Raw genomic sequence first — 15915 nt, 5'->3', positions numbered from 1 at the left:
CTGCAACCTATTTCAAACCCTCTCTGTCTGGCAATTCTTAGCTGATACAGCTAAATTATGTGTGTCTTGCCGTTTCTAGGCTCCTGGCTGTGTCTAGTCTTAGCACAGGCAGTGTTTTTTTAACACAGGTAAGGGCAGCATTCCGTAAGACAACGTCCCCTGTGCACAGTGGTTTTCTTCATGTCTGTACCATGTTACAAACCAGTGCTTTCTCTGCCTGCTAGGTACACGGGTTATGTGGTGATTTTTACTGTTGCGAAGATGAGAGTAGTCTCCACGGAAGCTTCCTGTAACTGTTTGCATCTCTTCAGTAGTCGAATCTTCAGTGTTTTCAGATATGATATTTAGAACTTTGATCACTCTGTGGTCAGAGACTGTCCCATCTCCAAATATTTATAGGTTTTTCTTCATTGACCAGCATTGCAGGTTTTTCAAGAGCAATGCATTTTAAGAAAAAAAAAAATTTTCACTTGCTAGTTCAGTTCCTAATTTTAGTGTTCAATGATTTAACCTGTGATAAAGTCCTCAAAGAAGAGGAAAAAAATCTGTCTGAAAACTGGTACTTTATGATTTGCTTTTTTAATTTTACCTTGCTATTGGTTTTGCTTTGTAAATGCCACTTTTATGGATTATTAGGTGCATGTTTTTCAGCTAAATTAATGCAAAGCTTTATCCACACTTCCATGTAAAATCATATAAAATTTGCTGGTTTTCCGTTATATCCAGACAAATTTTATGAAAATGTTTTTCTGTATGTAGCAGAAATTCTAAATTTTGTGGGTTTTCTTTTCCTTTTTTGCTGGAAGAATTATTGGAGGACTTGAGTTGCCAATTTTCCCTTTTTTTTTCTTTAATTTCCCAAGTTTCCAAGTTTATTTCAAGTTAATTTTCCAAGTTTCCCAAGTGTTTCAGTAGTTTTAGAAGAATAAGAAGAAAACTGGCTTTCCATGCAGATAGTGTTATTTATGATCCCCTTCTGCCTGTATGTTGTTGCAGAGTCAGTGCTATGCAACATTTGTATTTCTAACTAGCAACCAACCTCCTCCATTCTCCCCCTTCCCCAAAAGAAAGCAAACCATGAACATTTTGCCTTCGAGGATGATAATCGACCGCTAAAGATGAAAGGAGGGTGTAGCGGCGAGCTCTAGCTGGAGCGGGAAGGATCACCCGAACGCCGATGTGGTGTGTAGTGAGACCCGATTATTGTTTACAATACTTCTCTGTTTATAGACAGTGGATTCTTGCTCATGTAGGCAGGGTCCCTTTTACGGACGGAGTCTGAGTCACAATACGGACACCAATATGGTTAGGAATTGTGCTCTTTTATTGTTTACAATGCATCTCAATTTATAGACTCCTGTTCACCCGACTAGCTACATGGTGACTGGATAGAGTCTCTGTTACACAGACAGCACACATCTCTTAAGGCACTGCGGCTGAATAAAAGGGGTTAGCCGACACGTGGTTACTGTTTTGGTTAGAGTTAATAAAACAGAGGCTAGTTAGAGAATTTCCCACACGATAGTGCTGCAGCTGGGTTTCAGCTGCTAAGTTTCCCAGAGAGAGTAGCGTATTTTTCACAGTTCTAATTTCTGCTAGAATGATGGCAACAGAGGGGAACATGAACAACCATCATCCTTCTACCTGTGCCAGATACCACTTTATGGAGATACTAAACTTCTTTGAAGCTACATTCTGTGTTTTCCTTCTGACTGTCAGAAGCCAGAGTTAACTTTCTGGGTTCTTCAGGTTGCTTTTCAAGTCTGAATGTCTACACAGTCTAAAATAATAAGCACTGCTGACTTCTCGTGTGTGTGTGTGCATATATATACTGGGTTTTTTACAAAGAGAATTTATACTCTTTTCTTCCTCCTCAGTTTTAAGGTGCAAAAGCCAAATTTGAGTGGGATAGTGAAAGCTGTATTGCTCTTGTTATTTCCTAGGTTGCAGGAAGGCATATGCTGGATTTTATTATTAGAGGTATTGACTGTTTAAGATTGAGGATTTGAAGTAGATGGAGGGGAAACAAATGACATAGTGTTGTAAATACAGCAGACCTCCTGTGAGTCATCTTAATTGTGAGTGTCTTGTACCTGAGAGGCAGGGAACCTCTTTCTCTGGGTGAGCTTGAAACTTGACAGGAGTTGGGCATTAGGAGTCGATGTCTATTCAAAATGATATTTTGCTTTCTGTTCAGTTGTCATTGTGGGAGACCACGTGCTTCAGAGCAAAATACCAGCTGCTAACAGCTGTTCCTGAGTCAGCCTGTTCTGTACTCTTCCTCCAGGTATTCTGAGCAGTAACAGATTTTTCTGTTTCCCACAGGTATTATTAATGCAGTTGTTACTCCCTAACAGGGCAGTGTATTTCCTAAATAAAATACAGCCATATTCCATACTAGTGCTGTAGTGGCTTCTCTGAAGTTCTGTGTCTCATGGTATGCAGAGCTGTCTTCAACTTGGTTGTAAACTGCTGATGAGCTAAAATTATTGGATAATAAGATTTTTAAATTTCATCATAGTGAATACTGTAAAAGGAGAGGAGAGGGGGTTTTGAGTGATCTTATACTTCATCAATGAAGCTAATACCTTGTGATGTTTCTGTTATCTTGAAACTTGAAAATATAAATGTTTTATTTCAGAGGTTAAGAAGATTATCGACAAAATACAGAACAGAGAAGATCTACCCAACAGCCACGGGAGAGAAAGAAGAAAATGTTAAAAAGAATAGATACAAGGATATATTGCCATGTAAGTCTGATTTATGTGTTGATGGGTAGAAGACAAAAGAAAGTGCTTGTTATGCCTAATGTATTTCAAACTTTACTATTATTACTGAGAGGCAAAACTGGAGTTAGTTTGCTGAAAGACAACTTTCGCAAAGTTCTTATTTTTAACTTGGAATTCAAAGTGAGTGAACATTTGTATATTTTGTTAGGAGATCTATCATCTAAAGATGTGTGCCAGGTCCCAAGTCATATCAAGCTGACACTTTGATTTTACCTCAAAATAGTCTAGAACTTCACTAGGGGCTTAACTGTATTTTTTCTTTAGGAGCATATTATTCATGGAAGACAACAAACAAATGTCACCATAAACTCTAGATGAAATTTTAAGAAGCCTTAAGGAACCTGGTTTGAAGTAAAATAGATCTTTTTTTGCTTTTTTTGTGTCCTACAAACAGCATCGGAGAACTTTCAGTACTGGATTATCTTCAGTTTGTGTTTTGCTAGGGCTCAAATGTAATTCTGTTCTGAAATTCTGTTCTGTTTATGAACAGAGAAAACGAGAGTCAGCACAGAGTTTAAATTTTAAAATTGGCAATAAGTGGATATAAGTGATCAATGGTCTGTAATGAAAAGATTGCCTATTACAAGTTCACTTTGTACAGCTTGTGAGGCCATCTATTTCAGAAGCTCTTTCTGTGCTTCTCATTAGGAACAGCCAACAGTGAGATCAAAAGATCGTCTTCCAACAAATGCCGTTTTTTGTATCCCAGAAGACTGGCAACAGATACATTTTACTCTGCTTATCTTTCTCAGAAGTGTTAGGAAGTTTATAACCCATCTGAAGTTGAAAATTGTTTTAAGCATCATTAGCTTTCAATTCCAAAATGTGCTCCAGTAATGAACTCCAGTGAATTACTGTGTATTTCAGATTGTTGTATACCTGTGAGCTCTGTTTCTCTAGTGCTGGCACTTTTACTGTTTGTCAGGGCTTGGGGTGACACTTTGAGCAGTACACTTTGCCCTCAAGCCACAGGCCCTAGATTGTTAAACAAGGTGAGCATAGTGCGTGCTGCTGCACTGAGAAGGAAAGGACATGTTCATATTTTGCTGGAGGATACATGTGTAACATACATCACCTGTTGAAGAGTAGCGTTGGTATTAAGCTCAACTGCAGCGAAGTAGTGAAATATCATTGGAGTTGTTACTGTTATCTTGAGAGTTATTATACTCTTTCTTCCATGCTGGCATTTTGGTAGATCATGAACAATATATAAAAACCTTGGTAGTGCCTAAGCTGAATCGATGAGACATTCAACAGCTACAGTAGTGAATGGCTGCAACTACAGTGGTAGATGTGCTTTTCGTTCATCAGGTTTTATAAAAAAACCTGAGTCACTGGGATCTGAAGGGGTACACATATTGCAGCAATATGAGAAAATGAGCAAACCTCAAAGCTGACATTGAGGAAAACCAAAGGTGTATTTTCAGTTAAAATGAGAGTATCTTGAAACATCCAAAAGTTTCAGCAGTAAAGTGATGGGAGGTCAGCTTGACAGAGGTGAAAGCCGGGAGATGCTTTGGAGGAGGAAGGGGATGATACTTGGCCTATCTTTTATAAATCCAGGAAGGAACTTAAAAATGTGACTTAATCAGAGATTAAGGGGTTATCAGAAATTGTTACTGCTACCAGAGAGATCAGTACCTCAATACTGGCTTCAGAGTAAAAATGTTTACATTAGCTTATTAAGCCATCCTAAATGTTACTTAAATGAAGCCGTGTTCACTGGTCACCTGAAGACACCAATTAGTAATTATGAACTGAGCCTTTAAACTATATATAAATATCCAAGCACTTGATCTTCTAAAGCTGGAACCTGCAATGGAATTTTTTTTTTTTTTTTCTTGGAGAATTCTATTCCAGACCTGAAACTCTGAAAGAGCTGGTCTGTGGCAGTTACAGGTGGGCTGGAAACACTGACATTCAGGAACTGCTCTACAATACACAGTAGATCTACAATTTTGGCTCTACTGTTCCGGGAAGACAGCCCTTATTAACCTCCCACTCCAACTAGTCAGATCTGCCATTGTGACACTGTTGAGTGCTTATAAAATGTTCTTGCTTTTACTGTCTGTATGAGTTCGATACAGTGTAATATTTTTTAAGGGTTTCTCTAGGACTTTCTATGAGTGTGTTGTCTTTAGATCTGCAGTCTAAATATCTTGTAATCTGCATTTGTGCTTTTTTTAGGAAGCGTTGTATGGTAACACATTTTTTGCATGTTATCAAGACTCCGGCAAAAATGTCACCGTCTTAGCTTTTTGGAAGAGCCTTTTGTATTGAAATAACTCTTAGCATGTACTACTTGTGAGCATGGTTCCCTGTTCTATTACCAGTGATGTTTTGATAAAAAAAACCCCAACCAACCATATATCCTCATTTTAAATAGACTCATTCTTTATGGTTTTTCTTGAATTTAGCTCTAATAAAAGTTTTAGCAGCTGTTCCATAGTTTAGGAGTTAACCCTTGGAGTAGAAAGTAACAGAAATTACTTGAGCAGATGCTGTTTGTGCAGGCACTTCTGTTCCCCAGTTCAAAGACAATTTTTTTTTTAATCTGGATTTCCAACTATAACAGCCTCTATTGTAGAACGATTTTTGTGGTGGCTAGAAGGTCTTGTTATCAAGAGCTGGAAGGACTGGTGAACTGGCCAGTCACCTACCCTCCTTCTTAGTAGGAATCATCAAGTGGTTTCTGTATTAAAGATGCACTTAATTTTTTGTTCAGTGTAAAAAGAATTCCAAGATGATTAGTTTATCCTGTCACAAGTAATAAATGCTGTTTTTGTAGACTGCTGAGGATTTTGGTCTCCAAAGATAAACTTCTGTTTGCTCTGAGACAGTCAGTATTGCTTGAGGCCAAGCTTGAAATACCAAAACCTCCTAAATAAAGGAATCTGTAGCTTCTAGTTTAGAAGAGCCCGAGCGAAGTGCCTGCCCTGGTGTTTAGGGGATCAAAGTCAATCTGTGCTTGAGCAATAAAGCCCAGTGTATGTTTCATGTTGTAATACTTGATGCAGTCCTGCTTGGCACAGACTTTAAGACCTACTGGCTGCTTTAACAACACACTGGTGTTTTATTCTTTCTGCTTCCTGTAACTGTGCCTTTAATTCTGACCATCACGATCTGTGTTAATGTTGTTTAATGACAATTTTGATTACTTGTGATCAATTGAATTTTGCTGCTTTGTAATTAATTGCTATTGGAATTCCAGTAGTTGGTACCCTGTAAACTTGGGCATCAGAAACACATAGCAATAGGAGCTATTCTGCTTGTCCCTACCTGAGTTTGTTTACCTATAAATTAAATAACTGACTGACTTGCTTGTGTGATTTATCTTTGGGAACATTCTTTAATGATGAATTTCTTCTATACATATAAGATACTATATATATTATATTTACTGTTACGTAGTGATTTACATGTGTTGTAATCTTGTTTAAAAAAAAAAAATTTCTTCTTTTAGTTGATCATAGTCGGGTTAAACTGACCCTAAAAACTCCCCCACAAGATTCAGACTACATCAATGCAAACTTTATTAAGGTATGTATTACTGTCTTAACAGTTCTTAAATTGGTTTTAAGCTTTTATTTCATATCCATGAAGTTTCAATATTATAGTCTGAGATGAGAATTTAAAGCTGTGAGAAGATTTTTCTTTTATTATGGCTTAAATAAATTTTCAAACATGATACCATTTATAAAGCTATTATATAAGTTTTCATATTACTAAATGTAATTATAATATAAATTATTTCATTTTAAAGTGACAGGCAACTAAATTTGACCATAGGAAAATTAAGATACCATTGTTTTAACAGTTAAAAAATCAGATTTTGAGAGGCTCGTTTTAGGGATCATCAATGAGGTGTTTGACAAATTGTGTGTGTGTATGTATATGCACTTCTTGCTGTTCATGGCAGAAGTGTGGCAATGGAAATATATCTAACATTCTTAGAGAAGCCAGAATTTGGCTAAAAGCCTGTCACACTTCTGTTTCAAAGTGTGAATATCTTGGGCTTTCCTCATAGCTTTATTCTGATACGGCTTCCATGCAGTAATGCTTATTCAGAAACAGGCTTTCCTGTAAATCCCACTTCTTGAATATTTAGGCTGAAAAGCTGAATGTAAATGTCTTCAAGTTTTATATAAAACAAATTTTAAAATTCGGGATTTCTGAAACGCGTTGTTACTGGAAGTGAGGAACTTATATTTGTTCAAGAGGATGCCTATAGCAGGAAGAATTTCAAATTTTCATGATTAAATGTTTGAATTACAAAGAAAATTTGGACTTAACGAGTATCTTCAGATTCTGATCATACAGGAACTTAGTATTTTCTGTTACAGTCTTTGGCAGCACAGTAGCTGTTATAACCCTGGGCCCCCTTGAAATCACAGGCAAAATTCCCACTAGTGTAAATGGGACTGCTTTCATATTCACCTTTCTTGTTTATCAAAAACAATGTATCTTCTAATTTTACATGATTATAACCTGAAGCCCTTTTTCATTCAGTGCAGATAAATTTTCTTCATAAACATTAATGGTTCCTTTGTGCAATCCTAGGGAGTGCATGGGCCAAAAGCATATGTTGCTACCCAGGGACCGTTAGCAAATACAGTAATAGACTTCTGGAGGATGATATGGGAATACAATGTTGCCGTAAGTACCTACTTAAAATCCAAAATTGGATATTAGCTTATTTCATGGCACAGTGATTGTGTGTAGGATTATTAACTCTGACAGTGTTTTAGTCCATTTACTTCTCAAATCTTGGTGTTGTAGTTTAAATAGCATTCTATATATTGTTAATATTAATTATTAATTTTAATAGTGTATTTTCAAATTATTCAAATAATTTGGTTGGATATGAAATCATACATATTTATGGATAGGTTGGTGCTTGGTTGAATTTGTCCTGTCGGGAGACCTTACAACTGTCTCAATGTGGACTGACAAAATCAGATAGAGGAGCAGCATGTGAAACAACAACAACAAAAAAGCCTACCTTTCTCTTTTTGCTAATTTTGGGTTACTTATTGGCTTATATATCCCACATCTATTTAAACAGCTGATGTCAGGAGTTAACTTTTAAGTACTGTTAACAATTTGTTCAACAAATCAGTTCTGAAAATATTTTTTGTTTTATTAGACACTTAAATCATGGTTATGTATTGTAACAAATAGCTTACCAGTTGGTACATTTTTGTTGTGCTATTCACATTAATGTATCTGAAATAGCTTCACCTAAGAAATCTGATTCTTGGTTTTTTAATGTGTTCTTGCAGGTATTTTAAGCAGTCTATGTCATTTTAAGCAAATATAGTGATGTTTCTTCCAGTTGGCAAATATTACTGTATTTTTATGATTAAGTTTAGACTTTACAGTCAGGCTGAATAAATAAAGGATGACAGTGAAGTGAATTCAAATGAAATAGCCTTAAAATGTTGTATTGTTGTTGTAGATTATTTGGTGGAGGATAAAACTTGGGTACTATTTTAAAATTAAAAGAACATGCATCTGTGGGTAGGACAGTAGTATTAATTAGCCTCTTCAGTAGTAACCAATTGAGGAGTATCAAGGTCTGCCCAGATAGAAGCAAGCAGTTAAGTGTTGGCAAATTTATCTAAAACCAGCTACTTTGAACATTTTTTTTTCCTTTCAGATAATTGTAATGGCCTGTCGAGAATTTGAAATGGGAAGGGTATGTATAATCCATACAAAACTGAGCATTGCCCATGCGGGGCAATATGCAAATACCTGTGAAGCTTCATATGCCAAATCCCTAACTGTAAAAATAATCTGCCAGATGGAATGAGAATGCCTGTCCTTATATTTCTACGCTTAGAAAATAGTGAATGTGACTGCTTTGCTCCATTTATAGTGTTACCTTATTGTTTAGGTGACACCTCAGTGAAATACTCATGTCTGTATGCAGAACTGTACCAATGGTCTGTTTATGGCCAGAGAAAAAACGTCTCACTCTCTGTGGGATGTAGGTCAACTATCAAAATCCGGAGTCCTTCAGAATTTCCTGTCAATCGATACAGCTGCAAAAACAATCCATGTTTTAAATCTCAGCTGTATTCTTATGACCTGAGAAGGGAATAGAAAAGTGTGGCCCAGAATTTTGAACTGCAGGCTTTCACGAAACCTACGTTAACTTTTGTCGCTGCCTTCTGTACGACACATGCTTGCACGTATGTAGGCAGCTGTGGAAGTTCTTGTCCTGATTTATGATGTGTCTTTTGGCTGTATTTATTTGCCATATGGGGGTTTTGGTTTTGGGGTTTTTTTACATACAAAAGAAAAGATATTTTATGATTTTAAAAAGTCCAGCAAGGCACCAGTGGGCACATGTTAAGGAAGAGCACTGAATAAGAGAGAGAATAAGGCATTTGAGATTATCATGTTGTCTGCTCTGCTTCTGTTAATCATCATCTCTCAGTACTAGACATGAATTAAGATTCTTTGCTTTAACAGAAAAAATGTGAACGTTACTGGCCTTTGTATGGAGAAGCAGCTGTAACATTTGGACCATTTCGTGTTTCTTGTGTAAGTATAAAGCATGGTAAATTCATTTTGAAGGATTTAATGGTTTTGTAACTTAAAACAACGGTTCAACAAACAGTTTGTATTACAAAACAAATGCTTTTTTAATTTTTCATTACCAAATTCTACACAAAGACTCTCAAAGGAGTGCAATGGAAAACACAAAAATGTGTGTATGTGTAAGCTGTGTGGCTCTTTTGAATCCTCCATGATTATTTTTCTTTTAAAGTATGGAACCTGTGTGCCTTGGTCTTGTATCTTTTTATGTGTTATTTCTTTAGCTTTACATGATGTAGTTTTGAATGTGTGTCGTGCTTAATCAAATGTATTCATGCAGTTGTTTCTCTCCGTTATGTCTTGCATGTTCTGGATGTGCATGAGAAATGAAAGTTTAACACTGGAGTAGGTTATTTTCTTTAAGTTACATAAAGTCAATTAAGATTAATAAAGAAAATGGAAACTAACTCATAATATTTTTAACTTGTTTCTGTTTGTAACAGGTTTATTTGAAAATACTTGTGCTTTTAAAACCAAAACTAAAATGAGTAGCAGATCACCGTGAGGTCTGAATCTTTCTGGGTATCTCCCCTGGGGGGGTAACTGTCAAGCTGTGTTTCTAGAAAGATGGAGGAAACCTGAATATTTCCTTTGCATGTTGTGTCAGTGTTATCAGGAGTTCTGATCTCTAAGCATACCTACTAGATCCTCTTCCAGGTTTGATACTTGCTGGTAGATGGTAACGTAAGGAGTTGTGACAGATTGATGGGCAGGAAGAAGGACCGTGGATATCTCCTACACCAAGCAGAGCAGGGAATTAAAAGAAATCTTTCCTTTGGCACCTTTTATCTCAGCACCATACAAGAATGTACCCCAGTGGGTTTTTGCAATCACCTTTCCTTTGTAGAGAAAGCTGGACTGTAACAGAAGCCGTGGTGCAGTTACCATTTCACAAAAGGGGGACAGCCGAAATTAACTTTGTCAGTTGTGAGGTGTTCAGGCTGTGGGTGAGGAGGTGGTGTGTGGGAGCATAGCCACCACAACCAGTATGAGCAGCAGTCATTAGGTGCAGGATAGCATCTGGTTGCTCTTGTATGTACCTGTTTATATATCTCTGTTCCTTTCTGCTTCAAACACATTTGTGGCCTGTTTGTCCAACTGCTAGCTTTTGGAGTTGTGATCACAGCCTTCACTTTTAAATGACACCAAGGGCCAACCAGCCAATCAGATTGTGTTCAATGATAGCCTAATTACTTCAGGGAAGAAAACAGAAAATAAGCTACTTATAGGGTGATTCTTCTCCTTGTACTGCTTGTCAGCTTCTAGTGGTGGACTAGCAGGACTTCCTTAATTGATGTTGCCTCCGGATTATCAATATTTTTATAATGCAGTGGATGGCGAATTTGACAAATTTTTATTGTTGTTGTTTGGGTTTTGGTTTTTTGTCACTTATTCTTTCTGGCAGTCTCATCACTGGCATCACGTTTTGTTGGAAGAAAATACTTCCTTGTGTCTTTACTTTTAATCCTGCCATCTGGTAGTTTAGTCAGGTTCTGTTAGTTAGGATATGAATGAAACCTGGCATTAAAGTGTTGAGCGTAACTGTCATCAGTATAAATGATCTTACTGAGAACATTTTATGCTGGGAGTTCATGATTGGCCTTAGCCAAAATTATGTGGATCTGGACAGGAATTGCAGCTATTTTCTAGCTGAAGTGCTGTAAGGTGTTCAGACAGAGCTAGCATGCCAGTTCGTCTAGTTACTCTTAATTGTGCTTTGAAATAGTCTGTAAGAATTGAGTACACTTCAAGTTCATCTTGTCAGGAAAACATATACTTAGAAATTTTAGTCTCTATAGGCTCTGAGTGGCCTTGTCCTACTTCAGTTGATTTAAAAGTTGTCTTGTGAGTTTGGTTGTTTTGTGAGTTTTTCTTTGGTTTTGCTCTATACCACCTGGGTGATGGTTGCATACCTGACAAATATTGGTGGAAAGGGGCGGTGTGTATGTTGTAATTGACTTCTTGGCTACAGCTGAGAATGTATCCCCTTTGGGTGCAGTGGTGTAGATGGTCTCCGTTACTGCTGGCTGTGCACTGTCTCCTTTAAACCTCTAGCGTGTTGACATTGTTTTCTGGAGGGGAAAGTGGTAAATTCTCAGTAGCAGACAGGAACACATCAAAGCATACATGCAGTCTCCAAAATTTGCTGTGGGAAGCTGTAATGCTAAACTTTTAAAAGCATCTTCAAATTGTGATATTACTGCTATTTTAAATACAGTAATACTGTGTGGTGTCTATAGTATGAACTTCCTTTGTTCTAAAAGCAGTTTTGAAAATTCTGGGATCCTAGAAGCTGTATTTTTTGGCCACAACCAGGATAATTACAATGATCCATTCAGATGCATCCTTAAGGGGAAAAAGTTAAAGGAGATGTCACAGGGCAGAGTGGTAAGAAGCTGAAGTTTGTACAGAAGAAGCGTTATAGAAGGATGGCTGTGGGAGGCAGTCTGTAAATTAAACGTGTGAAGAAATAAAGCAAAAGAAGTACTTTTGAAATACTCTTACAAGGTTTATTGGTGATTGGTTCCAGAAGCAGGCTGGACACCTTTTCGAAAACTCACATTTCTATTTTAAGTAAAAGTAACATCTTCAACAGATATCTTGTGTAGCAAGCCAAGTTGCTGCTGTTTTAAAATTGGTGTTTTGATTGCCCATCTTTTCTGGAAATCTGAGATACAAAAACAGTCAATTAAAAAAAAGGCACCTGAGTTTAAGGCTGGTGTTTTAGATATGTGCTGTATACTGCGTGTTGATTTTTTTTTTTCCAATTCATTACTGTTTTCTCATGTTTTAGGAAGCTGAGCAAGCAAGAACAGATTACTTCATTAGGACATTATTACTTGAATTTCAAAATGTAAGTATATGATTGCATCTGGTCTCAACTTTAATGGTTGTTCGAAGGTCTCTGAAGTGACACAATGATGGAAATTGAAGAAAATATCTTTACTTTTTAGGTGCTGACTCTGTATGTACATGATCAAGTTTAGAAGTGTTGTTAAAAGCCTAGTATAGAAGAAAAGAGTAGTGAAACTCTTTACTTGACTTTTATGTATGGTCTTGGTTAGCCAAAGGTGTGTGATGGTCATCAACAGCATGTGTTAACAACTAGAAAACTTCTGTCACCCTAGGAGAGTTTCATTGATTACCCAGCTGAAAAGTATGATGACAATCAAATCAAATTTGTAAAACCAACCAACTGAAAAATCAACAACAAAAAAACAAACCACAGAAAAACCCAAAAAACCAACCAAACCTGTTACAAAACCAACAAACCTGTTAACTTCTTCTTTGGTAAAGTATGTGTACTTGTTAGAATTTGCTCTATACTTTATTTTTCAAGAGACTTTTGCAATGTTAAAAGATATTTTTGATGCCTGTTCATATATTTTTATTGCCAAATAAGAAAAAAGCAAGAATGATAAAAACTTAGTGGTTTTTATTTTCCCCCTCCAAAGTTTCTCACTCTGCCTTGTACAAAGTTAATCTTTTTGGAATTGAAATAGATATAAAAAATAGAGAATGTTCTTGATTGACCTGACTTGCATTGTCTTTTTACTTGGAGATCTTCTGCGTAGAGGAATTGTGTGTAATACATTCAAGGGTCGGGATAGAAATGTACTTTTAAGAGTGAGCTTGAGACTTTGGAATTCTTGAAAATATCCTAGTATTCAAGATATAGAACGGGCTTACCAGACAAGGATTCTGGTAAACCAATTCTTTTACACTAAGTATAAGTTGGCAACTATATATGGTTACAATTAGTCTCTTTATGGAAGAAACAGAGTTTAATTATCTTAGTGAATACTTAGGACATAAACTACTGTAAAACATGAGACCTACTTCATAAACTGTGTATGTTACATAAATTGTCAAGAATGTCATGCTTTCAGTGGAAGAAAAGCACTTGCATTCTCATGTGTTAAGAATGAATTTTTAATCCTTACTTGCAAACTTAGTCACTCAAATCTGACTTTTTTTTCTCAAAAGTGACTGTTAGTAAATAAGTGTAGAGCTGTCCTGCAAAAACATGAAGGCTGACAGTCTATTTTACAGAATACCTGTTATTGTAGTTAGCATCCTTTTTTCAGAAATGGTTTGTTATGGTCTCACTTTAGCAATGTTTGTTTCCATTTCAACAACTGATAATTGAGTTATTGACTTAGAGGTTTATAATTTGGGGGGGTAATTTCCATCTGCAGTAGCTTGCTAGGTGATTGTAGTGGGATGCATGAATTTAACCAGTTTGTCTCTGTTAGTGTGTCCTGAATGCTCATAGCTGATGATGCTATGAAACCTTTCAGGTAGCAGAAATTGACTGCATAATAACAAGGGGGCCTGCAACATTTTTTGAAATGGTGCACTTAAAAACAGAACTGAAAAAATACTAAAACCCCCAAAGCAGAACCTGCATTACTTTTAATACCCGAATATCGTTAGAGCAGGTTACTTCAGAAACAGTAGTTAATTTGTATTTTGTTTGCCTATACTATACATACAAGTCAGGTTTAGTTACTTGACTTCTCTGAGTTCTGTTCCAATTAATTTTGATAGGATGCCTGTATACTGCGGAGGGTTTGGGTAATGATGACAGAGTATTTGGTCAGTCAGAGATTCAGGTAGCTCAGTTACTAGGCAGTTCTAAAGCCTGCTTCTTACCTTATCCTTAGTACTTATTGTAACATGAGCTAACTAGAATAAAAGTGTACCTACCAGCATTGCAAGTGCGACTCATATTTAGTCGTGGCCTGCATTACTTCTCTCATTTTCTTAATTTCCCTCTGCGTGCACACACACATGCTGACACACACACCTTATTTTGTAAAGTGACAAAACAACCCCCACCCCCATGTATTTTCAATGTAAGTTACTGGAGCACAATTGGGAAAAGAACCTTTTGTGGTGGTGGTATTTCCCTTGCTTTCTCCCTTTCAAAGTTTGAGACTGTAAGGACAGAAAATCCTTTAATACAGTGCACTGTTGCAGGTCCTTTAACCCATATATTATAGGGAGGGGCTTCTGTGAACTGTCCCATAGTGCTTTCTCCTGTGTATTAGTAGCACTCGGTACTACTTCAGAATCTCCCTTTTGCTTTTTCGAAGTCGTAAAAGCTGTAGGGTTTTTTAATACAGTAAATGGCTTTGCTTGTCAATGCTTAATCTTGCAAAAAGAGAAGATTCATAAAACTGTTTCGTACAAACTCCTCAAATACGTATTCTCATTAACACCTTTCCCCCTCCCTCTCCTGTAGGAGACTCGTAGTGTCTATCAGTTTCACTATGTTAACTGGCCTGATCATGATGTCCCTTCATCTTTTGATTCTATTCTGGACATGATTAGCTTGATGAGAGAATACCAGGAACATGAAGATGTACCAATTTGCATACACTGCAGGTATCAAATATATTTATTTAAGTGTATATAAATTTTAAATATTTTTTTGAAGTCTAGACTTTCGGTATGAGATGCATTAGTTTGATTCTAAATCAGAATTTATTTATGTTAGATTTCTAAAAAGGAGTATTTCCTTATGTCAAAACTTGGCTCAAAGTTAGTCTCAAATCTAGTCTTCATTGTCTTAAAACTCATGCCATAGTGAAATTTTTCTTCTCTTAGTTTAAAACGGAATATCAATCAGAAAAGAATTGGTCTTTGAAAGGGAAGCTCTTTTCTGGTTCTCAAGACATTTAAATCCTCCTTAGGACAAAATAGATGTTGAATATCACTGCAGATCAGATAATGGGAGTGAAAGCTCCATTCTGAGTAGGAGAAGACACATAGCAGGTGCATCACTACGTAAGAATTTTTCTGTCTGTCTTCTAACATAACAAAAGAGTTCTCTAATGAGCACGCTGTAGTTTTCAGCTGGTCTTTGCTTCTGAGCAGGAATTTCATCTTTGACCAGAAATTTGGCTAACAGGACAGTTGACACTAAACTGCCTTGAAAATGTTTTGGTGAACTGACAGTTTCTGACAATTTCTCAGTAAAGTTCTTCCTAAGATATTTGATACTTTTTAAAGCAATAAGAGCTAATGTGTTATGTGAGGAAAAACTGAATTCAGATTCATTAGCCAGGAAATGTTAAATTATTGGGGTATATTTAACTCTTTAGTGCTTGGTAGTTCTCTTGAAGTGTATAGAAATCTACTGTATTCAGCAACATTCTTTTTTAATTTGTCATTCTTTAAGTAGTTGAGGTCTTAAACCACAAAAACCCCTAGGTTAGCACTGAAATCCACCTCACTTTGTCCTGTTTCTCTTGAAAGTCAATACAGTTGTGAAGGGTGGTTCTTTACAACAGTATAATGATAATGTAATAAATACATATGCATTATAACTCTTTATGTCTAAAATAGAGAAATTCCTACTATTAGAATAAATGTTATTGTTCTCTTAAACTTTCAGATTTACGTTTTTTTGACAAAAAGCAGGAAATACAAATATGATACTAAATCAGAAAAATGTGGGAAGTCTTTAAACATATTTTGTACTGCCATTTAACACATCTGTCATTCAGCTAGGACA

The 15915-nt window shown here is 36.4% G+C and overlaps 1 protein-coding gene across 1 annotated transcript in view; it reads left to right on the top strand.

The window, feature by feature from the left end:
• Nucleotides 1-2641: 2641 nt before the first annotated feature.
• LOC104498155 (tyrosine-protein phosphatase non-receptor type 12) overlaps nt 2642-15915 on the top strand; it is a gene marked incomplete at both ends in the record, with an annotated part of 14635 nt that continues 1361 nt past the window's right edge. Inside the window, 7 exons of the mRNA XM_010141502.1 lie at nt 2642-2750; nt 6253-6329; nt 7350-7445; nt 8449-8487; nt 9267-9338; nt 12187-12246; nt 14641-14783. Of these exons, the coding sequence (XP_010139804.1) occupies nt 2642-2750; nt 6253-6329; nt 7350-7445; nt 8449-8487; nt 9267-9338; nt 12187-12246; nt 14641-14783 (596 nt within the window). The remainder of the gene's footprint in view (nt 2751-6252; nt 6330-7349; nt 7446-8448; nt 8488-9266; nt 9339-12186; nt 12247-14640; nt 14784-15915) is intronic.

This window comes from Buceros rhinoceros, unplaced genomic scaffold (assembly GCF_000710305.1).
Source record: "Buceros rhinoceros silvestris isolate BGI_N320 unplaced genomic scaffold, ASM71030v1 scaffold14698, whole genome shotgun sequence".
In the NCBI taxonomy this organism is placed as follows: Eukaryota; Metazoa; Chordata; class Aves; order Bucerotiformes; family Bucerotidae; genus Buceros; species Buceros rhinoceros.
This window is presented reverse-complemented; position numbering and strand designations above follow the sequence as displayed.